Source organism: Carassius gibelio, chromosome B13 (assembly GCF_023724105.1).
Source record: "Carassius gibelio isolate Cgi1373 ecotype wild population from Czech Republic chromosome B13, carGib1.2-hapl.c, whole genome shotgun sequence".
Taxonomy (NCBI): Eukaryota; Metazoa; Chordata; class Actinopteri; order Cypriniformes; family Cyprinidae; genus Carassius; species Carassius gibelio.
The window spans coordinates 27,703,854-27,724,884 of record NC_068408.1 but is presented as its reverse complement, the minus strand read 5'-3'; the positions used below and the strand labels follow the sequence as shown (position 1 = coordinate 27,724,884).

Genomic DNA, 21,031 nt, shown 5'->3' with positions numbered 1-21,031 from the left:
TTATTTTGAAAATGTGTACGTTCTTTGTTTGGCCATGATCTTGTTCCATACTGTGGTTTCTGTGATTCCATCCCCTCTCTGTTGTCTTCCAGACAATCTCTGTGTCTGTATCGGTTCTGACACTGAGCTGCATTGCCCAAGATCGCTGGTATGCTATCTGCCACCCCCTGAAGTTTAAGAGTACTGCCAAAAGAGCCCGCAAGAGTATAATTCTGATCTGGCTGGTTTCCTGCGTCATCATGATTCCACAAGCCATTGTCATGGAATGCAGCAGTCTGCTTCCAGAGCTCACCAACAAAACCAGCCTGTTCACCGTGTGTGATGAGCAGTGGGCAGGTAAGAGATCTACTGTCTATTCTACTTTCATATAATAGCTAACAGTGAAAAAAAAAAAACATTCAAAGCTGTTCAAATGCATCTTTGTGTGTATTGGTCAAAATGTACTTCATGTCAACAAACTGCTGTGAATAATGAATGTCTCATACGGTGCATATTTTTTTCAGTAAATTCTTCATTCAGTTTTATAAACTGTGAAATTTGTCAGAAGCAGCACTCCAAATCAAGGGAGCCCAAAGGAAAATTTTCTCCACCTTTTTCAGCCAGTTGCCATTCCATCTTAAACTGCATGTTGCTAGAGTAAAAATGAATCAAAATCTCATATGGATTTTGCATTTTTAGTGCTGTGCAACATATTCCTCTAAATAGATTAAATCTGTCTGCATTAATCGTTGCCTTGCTGAGCAAAAAGAAACCATGACAGATGAAAAGACATCAAAGGCAAAGTGCGGCTCCCTGATGAGAAACGTGGGTCGTCCCCCCGTTGAGTTCTCACAATGACCCCCAATGAGTCAGTTATTCCACAATGAGAACAGTCCGGATAAAGAGGATGTGAGGGCCCTTGAGATGATTTTTGGGTCAATCTGTAATCTACCATGTGGTTGCCAATTGCTGGACGAGAAAATAACTTTAAATTACCTTATTTTCAAAATATATATTGTATGTGTGTGTATTTACATATACATAATAAATACACACAGTACACGTACATATATAATATAGTCAAGTCAAGTCACCTTTATTTATATAGTGCTTTAAACAAAATACATTGCATCAAAGCAACTGAACAACATTCATTAGGAAAACCGTGTGTCAGTAATGCAAAGTGACAGTTAATACATCATTTAATTCAGTGATGTCATTTCTGTTCAGTTTAAATAGTGTCTGTACATCGATTTGCAATCAAGTCAACAATATTGCTGTAGATAAAGTGACCCCAACTAAGCAAGCCAGAGGCGATAGCGGCAAGGAACCGAAACTCCATTGGTGACAGAATGGAGAAAAAACCCTGGCTCAGTTGGGGGGCCAGTTCTCCTCTGACCAGACAAAACCAGCAGTTCAATTCCAGGCTGCAGCAAAGTCAGATTGTGCAGAAGAATCATCTGTTTCCTGTGGTCTTGTCCTGGTGGTATTCTGAGACAAGGTATTTACAGGGGATCTGTATCTGGGGCTCTAGTTTTCCTGGTCTCTGCTGTCTTTCAGGGTAGTAGAGGTCCTTTCTAAGTGCTGATCCACCATCTGGTGTGGATACATACTGGATCCGGGTGACTGCAATGACCCTCTGATCTGGATGCAGACTGGATCTTGGTGGCTATGGTGACCTCGGAATAAGAGAGAAACAGACTAATATTAGCGTAGATGCCATTCTTCTAATGATGTAGCAAGTACATCGGTTGTTATGTGAAGTGTTCCCGTTTTTTTTTTTTGATGCTATTAATCATGATTAATTATTTGACAACGCTATACTAAATAGGAATATTTCAATGGGATTGTAATAAAAGAGTTAAGGTTCTCTCGAACTTCCCCTATATAAAATACTTGTTTGATTTCTTGTTACCGATTCTGCCTGTTATCTCTACGTACCTCTGCTGCCTGCCTACCGACCCCTTGCTTGTTACTGGATTACTGATTCTCTGCTCTGCCCACGCTGTTGATATTGCTGGTTCTGACCACTGCCTGTACGACTACGAGCCTTTATAATAAAGCCTGCATTATGGATCCTATATCGAGTTCTGGTTCATTACAGAAGACTTCGCCACAATGAGATCCAGTGGCTTCTGAAGGTCTTCATACCGCCATGGCGGCCCAAGCCAGTCAGATCGCGGCCAATCAGTTCCAGCTGAATCGTCTAACCACGATCACGGAGGAGCTCGTCAAGGCCGTTCAGAATCTCCACACTGCTCCCGCGATCCCACCAACGCCGGAGGCATCCGACATTGCCCACGCGACAGGAACGCCATCTCAGGCCAACCCCCGTCATGCTTTCCCAGATAAATACAACGGTGACGCCAACAAGTGTAAGGGATTTCTATTGCAATGCTCTCTGTTTGTGGAACAACAACCCTCACTGTACACTATGGATACTGGGAGAATCGCCTTTGTTTGTTCTCTGTTGACCGAGAAAGCACTCGAATGGATTACGGCAGTGGGGGTCCGATGGATCCACATTTACCTCCTTTCAGGATTTCCTGCAGCAATTCCGGGCCATATTCGATCATCCTAAGGAGGGAAAGGGAGATGGAGATTGCTTACTGGAGTTGTCACAAGGCAGGATGACGGCGGCGGATTATGCTCTAAGATTTTGCACTCTGGCGGCACAAACTAACTGGGTGAGCGACACATTAAAGGTACTCTACCGCAAAGGACTAAATTATGAGCTCCAAACGGGACTAGTCTGTCGAGACGAGGGCCTCAACCACTTCATTGAGCTGACCGTATCCATTGACAACCTGCAACGTGCCCGGCGATCCAATTCCCATCACACTGTGCACCCAGTGTACTTGCCTGCTCAGGAAGCTACTGAAACCACGCAGGTTAACATTTACCACCTATCTACGGAGGAGACACATTTCCAATAGATTGTGCATGTATTGTGGACTACCCGGCCATCAACGCCATAACTGTCCTACTCGTACGTCAACCTTCTCTCAGCACTAGGTGAGTACTCCCCTCACTACCATGTGAGATACTCAGTGTAAACATTCCTGTTGAGTTTTGGATTAATGACAGACAAGTTGTCACCTCTGCCTTACTTGATTCCGGGGCTGCTGGTAACTTTATCTCTGAAGAATTCGCTAAGAGGTATAATGTTCAACTTATCCCATGCTCTATCTCTCTCTCAGTGGAAACAATAGATGGTCGACCACTCGGCTCTGGGTCCATCACTCATCTCACCCACAAGGTTGTAATGGCAGCTGGTTTGTTGCACAAGGAGAGGATCCAATTCTACGTCCTCCCCACATCTCACACACCAGTGATTCTTGGATTACCTTGGCTATGTCTACATAACCCCCAAATCTCATGGAGAGAGGGTCAAGTGGTGAAATGGAGCAATTTCTGTCAACAGAACTGTCTTTCCTTTGTCAAACCTATCCCTGTCTGGTCCGTGTCCCTTACCTCCGCTCAAGAATGCATTCCCGATCTGCCAGGGGAATACACAGACCTTCCGGAGGCCTTCAGTAAGAAACAGGCCAACACCTTACCACCTCAACGCAAGTATGACTGTGCAATTGATCTTCTACCAGGGCATTCTCTCCAAAGGGTCGCATCTTCCCATTGTCTCAACCTGAGTCCGACGCTATGAAGGATTACATCAAGGAGGAGCTTCAGAAAGGGGTTCATCAGACCGTCCACATCCCCTGCTTCATCCGGGTTCTTCTTCGTAAAGAAAAAGGATGGAGGTCTCCATCCCTGCATCGATTATCCTGGACTAAATTAAATGACAGTAAAATTCAGATATCAACTCCCGTTGGTTCCTTCAGCCCTCGAACAACTTTGTACCGCTCAATACTACACCAAACTGGACCTGAGGTGCGCCTACAACCTCATCCACATCCGGGAGGGAGACGAATGGAGGACCGCCTTCTGCACAACCACTGGAAACAATGAGTATCTTGTGATGCCGTTCGGACTAGCCAACAGTCCATCTGTGTTTCAATCATTCATTAGCAAGGTTTTCAGAGACATGTTGAACATATCTTTGATTGTGTACATCGATGACATCCTGATTTACTCTAACACCCTTCCTGAACATGTACAACACGTTCGAGCAGTTCTCCAATGCCTCATCCAATACCAGCTATACGCCAAGGCTGAAAAGTGCGAGTTCCACACAACATCCACCACCTTCCTAGGATACATAATCAGTCCCGAAGGGGTAGCCATGGACGAGAAGAAGGTTAACGCCATGCTCAACTGGCCTGAACCCACAACCCTTAAGGAACTCTAATGATTTCTGGGATTCGCAAACTTCTATAGAAGGTTCATTAGAAACTTCAGTACTTTGGTTGCTCCGCTTACTTCACTAGTCAAGAAGGGGACTCATCGACTACAACGGTCAGAGTCCACTCACAATGCATTCCTAACCCTGAAAGAACGGTTTAGTAACGCGCCCATCCTCTGTCACCCAGACCCCACATTGCCCTTCATAGTCGAGGTAGACGCATCCAACACAGGCATTGGTGCCATTTGTCACAAAGCCCAGATCCTGCCACTAAACTTCATCCCTGTGCCTTCTATTCCAGAAAACTCAATTCGGCAGAACGCAACTACAGTGTAGGGGATCGAGAACTTCTGGCCATGAAGGCGGCTTTCGAGGAGTGGAATGTTTCATCTGTCACAGAACTCATCCTACCATTCCAGGTGGTGGTTGCTCCCATTCAATGGGATATCATGACTCTACTCCAACAACACAGGGAGCAAAATGAAAACCCAGTAGCCTGTCCAGCCGACAAAACCTTCGTTCCTGAGGATCTTCGTAACCAGGTTATCAATCAGGTCCACTGTCATCCATCATCCGGTCACCCAGGTATCACTGCCACCATCGACCAGTTGGAGAACCGCTTCTGGTGGGAAACACTTCACAAGGACACAACAAATTACATCAAACAATGCAATAATTGTAACACCAACAAGGCATCCAAACAATCTCCCGCTGGCCTACTACAACCATTACCCATTCCTCAACGACCCTGGTCACACATTGCCATCGACTTTGTTACGGATCTTCCCAGTTCACAGGGTCACACCACCATACTCACCATCATAGACCGGTTCTCCAAGGCTTGCAGATTTATCCCTTTACCCAAACTGCCTACCGCTCTTCAGACTGCAGAACAATTGTGCAACTGGGTATTCAGACTATACGGTCTGCCCGAGGATATTGTGTCAGATCGAGGACCGTCAGCCTTCTTCAAAGCCCTAAACATTAATGTTAGCCTTACCTCTGGGTATCACCCTCAAGCAAATGGACAGGTGGAAAGGCTCAACCAAGAGTTAAACTGCTTCCTCAGAGCCTATTGTAACCAGAATCAGGACGACTGGGCACAATATCTACTTTGGGCAGAATACGCACAAAACTCCCTCATTAAACCATCTACGGGTCTAACCCCCTTTAAATGTGTGCTGGGATTCCAACCACCGGTGTTTCCATGGTCAGGAGATCCAACCGATGTACTGGCGGTAAACGATTGGATGACCTGCAGTGAAGAGGTATGGAATCAGGCTCATGTTCACCTGCAACACGCCGTAAGGAGGCAGAAGGAGCAGGCGGACCACAGAAGGCGCCCAGGTCACAATTATCAGCCAGGCCAGTGGGTATAGCTTTCCACAAGGGATCTCCGTCTCCGGCCCCCATGCCGCAAGTTGAGTCCAAGGTACGTGGGTCCATTCCAAATCACCAGACAAATAACTCCAGTTTCATTCCGCTTAGCACTGCCTGACACATACCGTATCTCTCCTACCTTTCATGTATCCCTGCTCAAGCCCGCTGCTGGTACCAGAGACGAGGGAGAGGGGAGGTCCCGTGCACAGGCCCCTCAACCCATCATCATAGAGGGCGAGGAGGCGTACCAGGTCCAGGAATTGCTCGATTCCAGTCGTCAGGGTAGAATCCTACACTATCTGGTCGACTGGGAGGGGTACGGTCCAGAAGAACGCTCGTGGGTGAACTCGGAGGATATCCTAGATCCCAACATTGTCATTGAGTTTCACCATCTACATCCTGGTAAACCGACCCCTCAGCCCCGTGTTAGACCCCGACGTCGTGTGCCTCCTCGTGCCAGCATTCTTCGCTCGAGGGGGGGGGCACCCTCACCTGAATACTGACACACACGCATCCATTCATTCACTTATACTGTCAACACTACATTTCCCACAAGCCCCGTCCTTGGACTCTGATCACCTGCTGGCCAGCGGAGGGCACCCTCACCTGAATACTGACACACACGCATCCATTCATTCACTTATACTGTCAACACTACATTTCCCACAAGCCCCGTCCTTGGACTCTGATCACCTGCACAGGTGATCGTCATCAGACAGGGTATTTAAGCTGGACTTCCATCACAGTTCAGACACTGTGTCTGTCATTTCTGAGCATTATTACCCGTGTTTGATTTCTTGTTACCGATTCTGCCTGTTATCTCTACGTACCTCTGCTGCCTGCCTACCGACCCCTTGCTTGTTACTGGATTACTGATTCTCTGCTCTGCCCACGCTGTTGATATTGCCTAACCACTGCCTGTACGACTACAAGCCTTTATAATAAAGCCTGCATTATGGATCCTATATCGAGTTCTGGTTCATTACAAAGAATATTAAAGTACACTATAAATGTAATTTAAATTTTTGTGAAATTTCATATCCACAAGTGTAAGGACAGTAAAACCAATCCTTTATTTTTGGTTTTTATAAAAGAAATGTGAATTTATTTGAAGACGATTTTTTATTCACATAATAAGAAAGCAATTAAAGGGGTGGTCAGACTAGAGTGCTAAATTATTTCGGACGCCGCTGTTAATATGGGCGGGAGTAAGATTAACGGTCTCTCCTCAATTATAACAACATGGATTAATATATGCTTGTACTGTGTCTTTTGCGACGGCGTCGAAAGTGTCTTATTATTTTGTACTGTGTCTCTCTCTCTATATAAATATATACACCCTAAGCTATAAAAAATTATAAAACCTCCTCATTCAAATGTACCATCTGTGGCTGTTTCCACTGACACTGCAAACCATGCACCATTTATAATCTTTTAAATATGCATTATATAAAAGTTAAAGCTAAAGTTATGTAGCACTTCCTTCATTTTTGAATTTCTGTACAGAGAGGTCACGCAGTGATGTATCGGTCTTCTACTGGTCCCACATCTTCACATGATGCAAATTCGCAGGTGCAAAAAAGCGTTGGAACTTTGGAACGCAGCAAAATGCTAATTTTTTCACATGAGCTTGCATTTCCGGTCTGACGCATTCGCATGTGTATGAATGGAAGTCAGTGGAGAGAAAAGTGCAGTGTGACCGCCCCATAAGACAGTTTCCATTTGTAAATCCTTTAATATATTTATGTAATGTTTAGCCCACTCACCCCTGGCTATATGTGTATTTTGAAGCCAGTTGGTTTTTGACCGGTTAAATGAGTTTGTGGCCTTGATGAACAGCATCAGCAGTAATGATGTCATCCCCAATCTAATGCTGCGTTCCCACCGAAATTACCCGGAACAATTGTACCATCACCCGCATGTCTCTGCTCCGCCATTTCGATCGATCCACTCGGTCTGGGGCTCGCGCTGATGACGTAACGAGAAGGACGCACCTTCGTCCCTTGTACACACTTCAACCTCTTGACCCCTCCCCCACATCAAATCAGGGACACAAAGCGAGGCTTAAAGAAAAATGAAGCGCAAAGGAAAGCTTGCGCCGCAGAGACACGGATTACTGAAACGTGGATTTAAAGGAGCGGCGCAAAGGGAAATGTGTTGCAAAGTCAATGCTGCTGAAGTTTTACTTTGCTAAACTTTATTTTTTTCTCTCAGTAGTAAACTTTTCTTTTGAAATTATTTTGTTTACTTGCAAAAAAGCGTTTTTTTTCTCAATACTGTATTTTTATTTGCAAAACATTTTTTTTTTATTTGCAAAACATTTTTTTTTTTTTGCAAAACATTTTTTTTTTTTTTGCAAAACATTTTTTTTGTTTGAAAAACATTGTTTTATTTTGCAGATATATAAAGCCCTATTTTGAGTGAAGACATCATTTGCCGCGTTTCCACCGAAATTACCCGGAACATTTGTACCAGGAACTTTTTTTCCCAGGAACTTTTTCCCCCCAGACCTTTTGCCTTCTGCGTTTCCACCACGGTGTAAAGTACCGGGTAGATTAGGCAAATAGACTGGTGACGTAGGTCTGCGCGTTTCTCAATACAAAGTACCGCTGATTTAAAAAAAAAAAAAAAAAAAAAAAAAAAAAAAGGTACGCTGATTCTGGACGTGCATCATTGGTAGTTAGTTCTGACTTCTGCATTCGACTGGGGAGTGTGATGTCAGCGACGACGCGAATCCTGTAATTTTCCTCTCTGTATATTTACAATAAAACAAAATAGGATATAAAATACCACTGCCTCTTTTGGTTTTCATTTAAGCATAATAACAGCTGCAGAAATGTACTTAGTTCAGGGATATGTGTATATGCAGCCATTACAATGAAACGAAATATTATATTTATAATATTATATTATAATATTTTATTTTCATTTTAACATATAGATAAATTGAATACAGACCAAAGAAAACCTGTTAGATATACCCCGCAGCTGAATTATGTTATGTTTAACCACTAAAGAGACATCAGAGCCAGCGGCACATATCAGAAGATCTGTCCGAGATGAGGCTGCTCTCTGCGGATACATGAGGACTGAGCTTCCGCTGATCGAGTGGAGCTCACCGTCTACGAGATCGGCGAAATACATTTTTAAATAGGCGCTGTCTTTATAAATAAACCATAGATTTGAGTTTTAAACAACTACATTCTCGCCTGAAATACTTTTAAAATTACATTTCATGACACAATAACAGTAATATTTGAAAATGATCCAAATAAATGGTGTTTGAACTCAACGAATGCTGCGTGAACTCAGATCCCTTTGGCTACTGTTATTTCCCCCTCAGTATATTTACAATAAAACTAAATAGGATATAAAATACCACTGCCTCCTTTCGTTTTCATTTCAACATAATAACAGCTGCAGAAATGTACTTAGTTCAGGGATATGTGTAATGTTATATACAGCCATTGCAATGAAACGAAATATTATATAGACTTGCCTTTTTTATTTTCATTTTAACATATAGATAAATTGAATACAGACCAAAGAAAACCTGTTAGATTTACCCCGCAGCTGAATTATATTTTATGTTTAACCACTGAAGAGACATCAGAGCCAGCGGCACATATCAGAAGATCTATCCGAGATGAGGCTGCTCTCTGCGGATACATGAGGACTGAGCTCCCGCTGATCGAGTGGAGCTCACCGTCTCTGAGATCGGCGAAACACATTTTTAAATAGGCGCTGTCTGTATAAATAAACCACAGATTTGAATTTTAAACAACTACATTCTCGCCTGAAATACTTTTAAAATTACATTTCATGACACAATAACAGTAATATTTTGAAAATGTTGATTCGAATAAATGGTGGTTGAACTCAACCAATGCTGCGTGAACTCAACCAATCAGAATGTTTAGCGCCAAAGTCCCGCCCCCGAAAGTTCAGGAACTTTGAAAAAGTGCCACCTCGCCAGCAGGGACTTTCTGGGGGGCATTTTTTTTACCCGGAACTTTATTTAGTTCCTGGTTCCTGCGGTGGAAACACACCAAGTACCAGGCCAAAGTCCCTAGTTCCTGGGTAAAGTTCCTGCGGTGGAAACGCGGCTATTATTGATGATGCTGTTCGTCAAGACCACAAACTCATTTAACCTGTCCAAAACCAAATGACTTCTAAGTAAAAGGAAATCTGTACCGTATGAACTGTCGTCAACTTGCTGCGTGAGTGTAAAAATTTTCTCCACCATTTTCTCAGATTACTTCCATTTTTCAAAACATTACGCAAAATCGTCTATTAATAATTGATTATTACCATCGACTGTGAGTGACGTCACTTCCCAATGCAAACACGCCCAATAAAATGGCCCCACCCTTGTCACTTGATTGACAGGTTTCTGTGTAGATGTCGGAAATTCAAATACAAAAGTAATTACAATTCCATTTGAGTTCTGGTAGTTTACATGCGCAGTGCAGATAGAGTGAAAATGTAAATGTGTTAATCAATGTTGCTATTTAATATGACAGGCTCATAGCTTGTAAGACATGAGAAATGCATTTGCAAATGTACTTTGCTTTTTCATTTGAAATTTGGCACTCACTGTGCGTTCGCGAAAGTGAAAATTGTTCAGTTGCATTTTGATTATGTCACAATTTATGCTTCCACATTTTAAAAAAGGCAAATGAAAATACAATTTGCAATTCCATTTGAAAATAGTCCAGAAAATCCTTCCATACTTTTATTTTTAACTTTATCTTAAAGGAATCTTATGATACAATTTCAAGTTGTCCTTTCTCTTTGTAGTGTTATAAGCTGTTTGTGAAGAGATAAGGTCCCTAAAGTTGCAAAGACTAAAGTCTCAAACCCAGAGAGATTTTCTTTATAAAAGTAAAGACTCCTCCACGCCCTCCTAAAATTCCTTGTTTAAACATCCCCCGAAATGTCTGCATAACTGTGTGGGAAGATTTGCTTAACACCTCCCAAATGTTCATGCAAAGAAAGAAGGCATAATTTTACTGTTGCTGCCACTGCCATGTCGTGGAGACTTGTTTGTTTCGTTGCAAAAGCAAAAATACTTTGACCTTATTTCCTGATCCTTGGAGAGTTGAATACAATGACGGCTATTCTGACTCACAGTCTGTAAGTACGTTTTCATATTTAAAGAATTTGCCACTGATGATTCAAATGTGGGTTTTGAGCAGTGTAGAGTAGCGCTTGTTTGTCATTTCTCCGATCACAAATGCAGACATGGTTTTATGTTTATGTTGTGCGATGCAACTTTTACGTGTAAAAAGAAAGTATAGGTATTAAGACAGTCGGTAAGTCATTATAATCCATAATTATGTCTCCACTGGATGCAACAAATGCCTCCTTTTGTCACGGCACTCCCGGGAATGGCATCCGGTATGGAAAGGGGTGTAACATTTCCGTCACACACTTGAGGTATTCGGTCAATCATAATGCACTGTCAATCAGTGTAAACCTCATTTTTCAGAACGATGCGCTTTGTAAAAATTAATGCATTTCATAAAGGTGCTGCATGGGAGAGAAACAATAATGTACATTTTGTGGCAAATAATATTGTTGTTTTTTTTTACCTTAATTGCACCAAATACACAAAATAATTTTCTTTTTAGCAACATCATATTAAAGTTCATAATATTTAAACAAAACATTTTCATATTAATTAGATTATTAGCTAAAATCTTTGCATAAACCATTTTGAACTAAGCATTTTTGCCAGATCAAAGATGCCAAATTTAATGTCACCCCATTTGTATATACCTTAGCACTATAAATATAAGATTAAAGTGAAATCAAAAGTGGATCTCAGAAGTTGACATTTCCATTCTCTGGTGAGCTGCTTACATTACAAAATCTCTTAAGAGAGTCTTCTCAGTTCTCTGAATCTCCAAAGATTTCTATGCTCTGTCACTATTTTGGAACTGTTCTCTGTAGGCTGTAACGAATCAAATCTGTTGTGAAGCTGACAGTTTGACATCTGGTGCAATTTTGGCCCTTTGTTATGTCCTGCTGCCATTATAAATCACAAGCTATAGGATTTAGCTACAGGTGTTTTTTAACAAATGAGCTCAGAGCAGATTTCGATCTCAATGCATTCAAGGAAATTTGCTAAAGGTTCTTGTTGTAAATATTAAAAACCTGGGCCTTTATACACTCACTGACCACTTTATTGGGTACACCTGTTCAATAGGGATATGCCGGTATCAAATTTTACTGTTGCAATTTAATTAATAATGCTTTTATCACGGTATACAGTATTATCACGGTATTGAAATTTATATAAAAAAAGGGTCATTACACAGTATAACAGGTTGAATAACTTTTTTCTTATAACATAAAGTGCCAAAGAACTATAAAGGCCAATAGGTATCACTTTACAACAAGATCTCATTAGTTAACCTTAGTTAATGCATTCAAGGCAAGGCAAGGCATGACAAGTTTATTTATATTGCACATTTCGTACACAATGGTAATTCAAAGTGCTTCACATAAAAGAAAGTAAAAAAAAAAAAAAAAAAAAAAAAATAAATCATGAAGAAAAATGATCACAAAAATAAAACAAGTAACTTGAGAACTTTGAAAATGCTAAAAAAAATTACTTAAAATGAATTTGAGACAGTTTAAAAATAGAAAATGATTTCACATAAAATACTGTACAATACATACAATATAGTGTAATCAGTTCAGACATCACATAGTGCTCATTCAATAAATGCAAATCTAAACAGAAGAGTTTTGAGTCTAGATTTAAAAGTGGCTAATATTTTATTCACAAAGAGCAATAGCTACATTTGCTATAGAAGTTATTAATCTTTGTTCAAAAATAACAAATAAGTCTTAGTCCCTGTTAGCTCATTAAATAACACAGTTGCAACTTTCAATTTTAACAATGTGTTATTAAATATTGGAATACCTAAAATTAAATTGGTTTAGAAGAACTTTTCATTGCCAGTTTATGTTAGCTAATGAAGCCCTAATGTAAAGAGTGAATGAACAATAAAGAATCACAACACTTTCAAGTAATTTCTAGGGCATGTTGTAGTCCAGATTAAAAAAGGGAAATAAATAGCCTATTAAGTGTTATATTTAAGTATTTGGCTCTGTGATGAACACCATAGCTAAAACACACATCTGAATGGCTATTTTAAATATGGTTTTGAAGTAGCGGCTCCTTTATTTATGCAAACATTAAATGGACATTTACATGTGCCTTCTTCAGCAGAAGGACCTTGCGGTCGCTGTAGGTTTCAGTCCATTTATGGCGTAGTGCGTTTTTAATGTTTTGCCTGGTGACTGTGTGGTCCCAACTAACTTACAGTAAGATCATTAAAAAGTTCCTCCCTTATAGTTTTGGGCTTATCCCTCACATTTCTCATGATCATCCTTACTTCATGAGGCACTATCAATTGCCTACTGTTGTTCTGTCTGCTCTCTTTGTTAATTGCCTTTTTTGTTGTTTGTTTATTGTAAAGTGTCCTTCAGCTCTGGAAAGGAGCTATATAAATAAAACGTATTATTATAATTATTATTATTATTAATAAGATCTTGCACGGAGCTCCAGACCGAGGCCCATTTATGGTTATTTATGTACCTCCATTTCTGAATATTCTTACCAACAGGTGTCACCTTCTCACCAAGCTTCTTGATGATGGTCTTGTAGCCCATTCCAGCCTTGTGCAGATCTAAAATCATACTTTGACAGCTCTTTGATCTTGCCCATGGTGGTGGGGGAGGTTAGAATGGAAGATACAGACTGTGTGGACCGGTGTCTTATACACCTAATGAGATGAGGAGTAACTTCTTAAAGTGACACGATTAATCTGTGTTCCACATTCAATTCATTTCATTTCAATTCAATTCAAGTTTATTTGTATAGCGCTTTCTACGATACAAATCATTGCAAAGCAACTTTACAGAAAATTATGTTTCTACAATATTTAGTAGTAGCTTATAAGTGGTGACTCTCAGTTTATGTGCATATGACAGGAATTTTCAGAAAAAAAATAATACAAGACATAGTCAACCAGATGATGAACACTATTAACAGCAATTATTATATGATGCAATCACACTTGTAGCAATATTTGTTAGTTCTGTATGTTGTTTCAGGGTTGGCATCATCTGAGGTCCTCTCGGGGGTTGGCATCATCTCTTCTTAGGTGTTTTGGATCCAGACTGGAGCTTGTGTAAATCCTGTGGCAAAATAGAAAAACAAATAAGAGACATAATTAGCGTAGCTGCTGTTCCAACCAAGTAAAATTAATAAGTTTAACCAAAGCTAAACAATAAGAATGCACATTTGATCAGATACAACTGCAGTCACAATTTATGAGATGCATTATTCGAATGCTTGGCAAAAGAGATGTAATCTAGATTTAAACAGAGAGAGTGTGTCTGAACCCCAAACATTATCAGGAAGGCTATTCCAGAGTTTGGGAGCCAAATGCGAAAAAGCTCTACCTTCTTTAGTGGACTTTGCTATCCTAGGAACCTCCAAAAGTCCAGAGTTTTGTGACCTTAGGGTGCGTAATGGGTTGTAACGTGGTAGAAGGCTAGTTAGGTACGCAGGAGCCAAACCATTTAGGGCCTCATAGGTAAGTAATAATAATTTTTAACTCATACAGAACTTAATAGGTAGCCAGTGCAGAGACTGTAAAATTGGGGTAATATGGTCATATTTTCTTGACCTGGTAAGGACTCTGGCCACTGCATTTTAGACTACCTGTAGCTTGTTTATTGAAGATGCAGGACAACCACCTAGCAGTGCATTACAATAGTCCAATCTAGAGGTCATGAATGCATGAACTAGCTTTTCTGCATCAGAAACAGGTAACATGTTTCGTAGCTTGGCAGTGTTTCTAAGATGGAAGAATGCAGTTTTTATAACTTGGAAAATATAGTTTTCAAAATACAAGCTTCTATCTAATATAACACCCAGATTTTTGACTGTAGAGGAAGTAACAGTACATCCGTCTAGTTGCAAATTGTTGTCTACTAGATTCTCTGTACTGTCTTATCCGAATTTAATAGGATAAAATTATTGGTGATAAATGAGATGACTCCCCATTAAAATAAACAAAAATGGTAGCGATTAGACAGGTAGGATCTAAACCATCTTAGAGCCTGCCCTTGAATACCTGTATAGTTTTGTAATTGATCTATGAGTTTGTCATAATCTATGGTGTTGAACGCAGCACTAAGATCAATTAAAACTAACAATGAGATGCAGCCTTGATCTGAAGCAAGTCATTTGTAATTTTAACAAGTACAGTTTCTGTGTTATGGTGGGACCTGAAACCTGACTGAAATTCTTCATACAGATATTTACATTTACATTTACATTTATATGTATTCATTTAGCATACGCTTTTATCCAAAGCGACTTACAGATGAAGACAGTAGAAGCAATCAAAAACAAAAAAAGAGCAATGATATATAAGTGCTATAACAAGTCTCAGTTAGGTTAACACAGTACACGTAGGATGGGTTTGAAACTAATATAATAAATAAAAAGAAAACAGATAGAATAAAAAAAAATAAAAGAATAGAGCAAGCTAGTTAGAGGTCTTTACACATACACACACACACACACACACATACATATACAATTGCATAATAAATGAAAAGAAAATAGAATACAAAAAGATTAGAAAGGTAGTTAGATTTTTTTAAAGAATAGAATTAGAATATTGAGTGTTAAAGTTAGAGGATCAAATAAAGATGGAAGAGATGTGTTTTAAGCCTATTCTTGAAGATGGCTAAGGACTCAGCTGCTCGGATTGAGTTGGGGAGTTCATTCCACCAGAAGGGAACATTTAATTTAAAAGTCCGTAAAAGTGACTTTGTGCTTCTTTGGGATGGCACAATTAAGCGACGTTCACTTGCAGAACGCAAGCTTCTAGAGGGCACATAAGTCTGAAGTAACGAATTTAGGTAAATAGGTGCAGATCCAGTGGTAGTTTTGTAGGCAAACATCAATGCCTTGAAATTTAAGCGAGCAGCTATTGGAAGCCAGTGCAAATTGATAAACAGAGGTGTGACGTGTATTCTTTTTGGCTCATTAAAAATTAATCTTGCTGCCGCGTTCTGAATTAATTGTAAAGGTTTGATAGAATTGGCTGGAAGGAGTTGTGCAGCATGTTCCGAAAGAAAGGGCTTGATCTTTTTGATGTTGAATAAAGCAAATCTGCAGGATCGGACAGTTTTAGCAATGTGGTCTGAGAAAGTCAGCTGATCATCAATCATAACTCCAAGGCTTCTAGCTGTTTTTGAAGGAGTTATGGTTGATGTGCCTAACTTGATGGTGAAATTGTGATGGAAAGATGGGTTTGCTGGAATCACAAGCAGTTCTGTCTTGGCACGGTTGAGTTGAAGGTGATGGTCCATCATCCAGGAAGAAATGTCAGTTAGACAAGCTGAGATGCGAATACCTACCGTTGGATCATCAGGATGGAATGAGAGGTAGAGTTAAGTGTCATCAGCATAGCAGTGGTATGAAAAGCCATGTTTTTGAATGACAGAACCTAATGATGCCATGTAGACAGAGAAGAGAAGTGGTCCAAGAACTGAGCCCTGAGGCACCCCAGTAATTCCAGAGACCAATAGGAAAATAAAGTAGTGTATTAGCAGACATAGGCAAAGTATGCAGGTTGTTAAGATTGCGCTGACTACATTGTGTGTTGCATGGTTTACGAGTGGTAATGATAGTAGGGATCTGGAAACACACAGTAAGATTTGGTTATAAACAAAAAACAACTGAAACAGAAATGAAACAAGGAAAAGGAAAAAGAGTAATCAAAAAAATACTTATATCCCCTGCCGGTGTCCCTGCCCGGTGGAGTCGCACGGTAGAGTCGATGGTCTTTACACTCTTCGGTCTTCACACGAGGAGGGCTTAACTGGAGGGCTGCCGCGACCGCTGCCGCGGTATACTAATCTTTTTTTTAAACCCGACAAAACGGAAATTGAATTCAGCTGAACGTACTTTACTGTTTATCACAACAAAGGTCTGAGCAAGCGTACAACACTGACAACGCATGCGATAGAGTACAAGACCAAACGCAGCACGTCTCAACACAAGATATATATATATATATATATATATATATATATTTTTTTTTTTTTTTTTGCAGGAAGGGGCACAATTGAGCAGACACAACTTTTTCTAAAATATTAGACACAAATGGAAGTTTTGAAATAGGCCTATAATTTGACAGTTCACTAGGATCTAGTTGTGGTTTCATAAGAGGCTTAATAACCACCAGCTTGAATGGTTTTGGGATGTGACCTAAAGAGTTAATAATATTGAGAAGCGGTTTTTCGGCTACAGGTACCAACTCTTTCAGTAATTTATTGGGTACAGGATCTAATAAACAAGTTGTTGGTTTAGATGCAGTGATAAGTTTATTTAGCTCTTCCTGTCCTATAGGTGTAAAGCACTGCAGTTTATCTTTGGGTGCGATGGATAAAATAGAAGTATTAGACGCTGTAGAATCTACATTTATTATTGTATTTCTGATGTTATCTATTTTATCAGTGAAGAAATTCATGAAGTCTTTACTATTAAACGTTGATGGGGACTGTGGGAGTAGGATTCCTGCTGGTTGGTAGGAGAAACAATTTCTTGATTGTTTGTTGGTCTCTATCCATTAAAATAAACGTACCATAAAAATTATAGACCATTCATTTCTTTGTCACGGTAGGAAATCCATTGTTTTCTCCGTGTCATGTTTTGCGTTTGTATTTGTACTCTCGTAGTCTCCATGTGCTCGTTTGGTTGATTGTTGTCACCTGTGTGTTGATTGTCTCGCTCCAGCTGATCCTCATCTCCACTCAGCTACAAATACTCACCCATCTCTCTGTCTGTTGTCAGATCCTCATTCATGTCACAGCTTCCCAAGTTGGATTACCGTCTCCCGTGTTCGTGTGAGTGTTCCAGTCTGTTCCTGGTTTCATCCATTGACCGTCTTCACATTCACCACCGACTTCACCATCCAGCACTTCTCACGCCACCGTAGACCTTCTTTCACCATTGCCTACATTCTGGACTCAGTTATCAATAAACTTCTTCTGATTGCCTGCATTTGCTTTCTCCTCTTTTACGAGCCATCACAGTAGAATCTGAACATCATGGAAGCAGCAGGCGATCGCTCCCCATCTCATCTGGAGGAGTTTCTGCAGAGAGCCGTTGGTCGTATGGATCGCCAAGACAAGGCGATAGATGAGATGGGTCGAGCTTTCCAAGCAATGGTGACGAAGGTGTCCGAGCTCGCTCTCCAGGCTCAACAACAACAACAACCGCCACCCGCTGCGCCTCCCACGCCACCCACACCGCCGATCGTCTCCGGGGGGATTTCCCAGTCCGAACCACGCCTCCCCATCCCTGAGAAATATGCGGGTGAGCCAAAGTTTTGTCGATCATTTCTGTCTCATTGTTCTCTGCACTTCGCCCTGCAGCCCTGCACGTTTAACACCGAGGAAATGAAGGTGGCATTCGTCTTGTCACTACTGACGGGGAGGGCTGCCCTCTGGGGGACGGCGGTGTGGGAGAACCAAGACAGCTGCTGTGCCTCGTTCCACGCCCTTTTGGAGGAGATGAGACGGGTTTTCGACCGCTCCGTCGCCGGGAGGGAGGCGGCTAGACTTCTCACGGACCTACGTCAGGAAGACAGGTCCGTATCCGACTATTCTATTGAGTTCCGCACCCTGGCGGCGGAGTGTAAGTGGAACGAAGAGGCGCCGTCTCACACTGGGACTGTGTTTATACTGCGGCAGCCAAGAACATCACATCCAGCGCTGTCCGGTAAAAGACCAAGCCCGATAGTAAAACGGAGGCTACTATCGGGTGGGATCTCTGCCAGGAAGACCTCATTTACATCGACACTCCTTCCGGTGAGTCTACGGTGGTCCACCCACGCACTCGATCATCACGCTTTGTTGGATTCTGGGGCCGAGGGTAGTTTCATGGACTTTAAGTTTGCTAGGAAGCTCAACATTCCTCTCACCTCCCTCAAACACCCCATTGCACCTTTTGCACTCAACGGACACAGACTGCCAGTCATCACACAGACCACTTTAACTGTTTCTCTCATCACATCCGGCAACCATACGGAGGAGATTTCATTTTTCATCATGGACTCACCTCAATCTCCCATTGTTCTCGGTCACACCTGGCTCCAGAAACACAACCCCAGGATCGATTGGCGCCTCGGATCTGTGGTTAGCTGGAGCGAGGAGTGTCATTTGTCTTGTCTTTTGTCTGCTGGTGTTAATGTTTCTGAGTCTGTGTTTCAGGGGGAAGCAGTGGATTTGGCTAACATGCCCGCGGAGTACCACGACCTGAAGGAGGTGTTCAGTAAGTCTCGTGCTGATTCTCTTCCTCCTCATCGTCCCTATGACTGTGCGATAGAGTTATTGCCAGGTACTTCTCCGCCTAAGGGCAAGTTATATTCTTTGTATATTCCAGAGACGGCGGCCATGGAGAAATATATATCCAGTTCTCTAGCAACGGGGTTCATCCGCCCTTCTTCTCCAGCGGGGGCGGGGTTCTTTTTTGTGGGAAAGAAGGACGGATCCTTGCGACCTTGCATTGACTACCGAGGGCTGAACAACATAACGGTAAAGAATACCTATCCTTTGCCGCTTATGTCTTCAGCTTTTGAGAGGTTGCGGGGAGCGTCCGTTTTCACTAAATTGGACTTACGTAATGCTTATCATTTGGTCCGCATCAGGGAGGGGGATGAGTGGAAGACTGCCTTTAACACCCCTAGAGGCCATTTTGAGTACTGCGTGATGCCTTTCGGGCTAACGAACTCGCCGGCAGTCTTCCAAGCACTCGTTAATGACGTGTTGCGAGACATGGTCGATCTGTTCATATATGTTTACCTGGATGACATATTGATTTTTTCTTCATCTCTCCAGGAACACGTGCAACACGTACGACGAGTGCTTCTGCGGTTGCTAGAGAATGGATTGTTTGTCAAGGCGGAGAAATGCGTTTTTCATGCGCAGTCTGTTTCTTTTCTAGGACACATCATTTCGACTGAGGGTGTTCGCATGGATCCTGAGAAGGTTAAGGCTGTGGTAAATTGGCCATCCCCAGAGTCTCGCAAGGCCCTGCAGAGATTTCTGGGGTTCGTCAATTTTTACCGGCGTTTCATTCGCAATTTCAGCCAACTAGCCGCTCCTCTGACCGCCTTGACCTCCCCTAGTTTGACGTTCAGGCGTTTGCCAAACTGGAAAGCTGCTTTGTTTCAGCTCCCATTCTCGTCACCCCTGATCGCTCACATCAATTTATAGTGGAGGTCGACGCGTCAGAGGTGGGGGTAGGAGCAGTGTTGTCCCAGCGCGCATCCTCAGACGGAAAGAGGCGTCCTTGCGCGTATTATTCTCACCGTTTATCTCCTGCGGAAGTTAATTATGACATTGGCAATCGAGAGTTGTTGGCAGTCAAACTTGCACTGGAAGAATGGCGTCACTGGCTTGAAGGGTCGGGTGTACCTTTCATTGTATGGACGGACCATAAGAATCTCGAATACATTAGAACCGCCAAAAGACTTAACTCCAGGCAGGCTCGGTGGGCATTGTTTTTCGGTCGTTTCGATTTTACACTTTCTTACCGGCCGGGTTCCAAAAACATCAAACCCGATGCTTTATCCCATCTTTTTGAGCGTTCCGATCATACTGCTACTCCCGAGCCCATTTTACCGGGGACCATCATTATCTCCGCGCTCAGATGGGAGGTCGAATCGAAGGTGTTGACTGCCTTAGAAGGGGTAACGCCCCCGGCTTGTTGCCCACCGAACCGATTGTTTGTGCCGGAGGGGTTACGGTCAGACGTTCTCCAGTGGGGTCATTGTTCCAGTGTTGCTTGTCACCCAGGGGTTAGTAGAACTAGGTTTCTAGTCAAGCAACGATTTTGGTGGCCTGGTATGGCTCGTGACGTCCACGACTTTGTCTTGGCTTGTTCAGATGGGTTACTCTTACCGCTGTCTGTCCCTTCGAGACCCTGGTCCCACATTTCGCTAGATTTCATTACCGCCCTCCCGCCCTCTAAGGGCAATATGGTGATTTTAACCGTAGTGGACCGGTTCTCGAAGGCGACTCATTTTATTCCCTTGCCCAAATTACCATCAGCCAAGGAAACAGCGGTAGCTGTCATTGACCACGTCTTCCGTATACATGGCCTTCCGACAGACGTGGTTTCTGACAGGGGTCCCCAATTTGTGTCCAAATTTTGGCGAGAATTCTGTAAATTGTTAGGAGCGACTGTTAGTATTTCTTCCAGGTTCCATCCCCAGAGCAATGGTCAAACCGAGCGAGCCAATCAGGATGTCGAAAGGGTTTTGCGAT

At 42.0% G+C, this 21,031-nt stretch overlaps 1 protein-coding gene across 1 annotated transcript in view; it reads left to right on the top strand.

Annotated features, from left to right (window-relative positions):
• Positions 1 to 21,031, top strand: part of hcrtr2 (hypocretin (orexin) receptor 2) — a 99,975-nt gene that overhangs the window by 23,034 nt on the left and 55,910 nt on the right. The window contains exon 3 of the mRNA XM_052571702.1: positions 93 to 336. Within this exon, the coding sequence (XP_052427662.1) occupies positions 93 to 336 (244 nt within the window). The remainder of the gene's footprint in view (positions 1 to 92; positions 337 to 21,031) is intronic.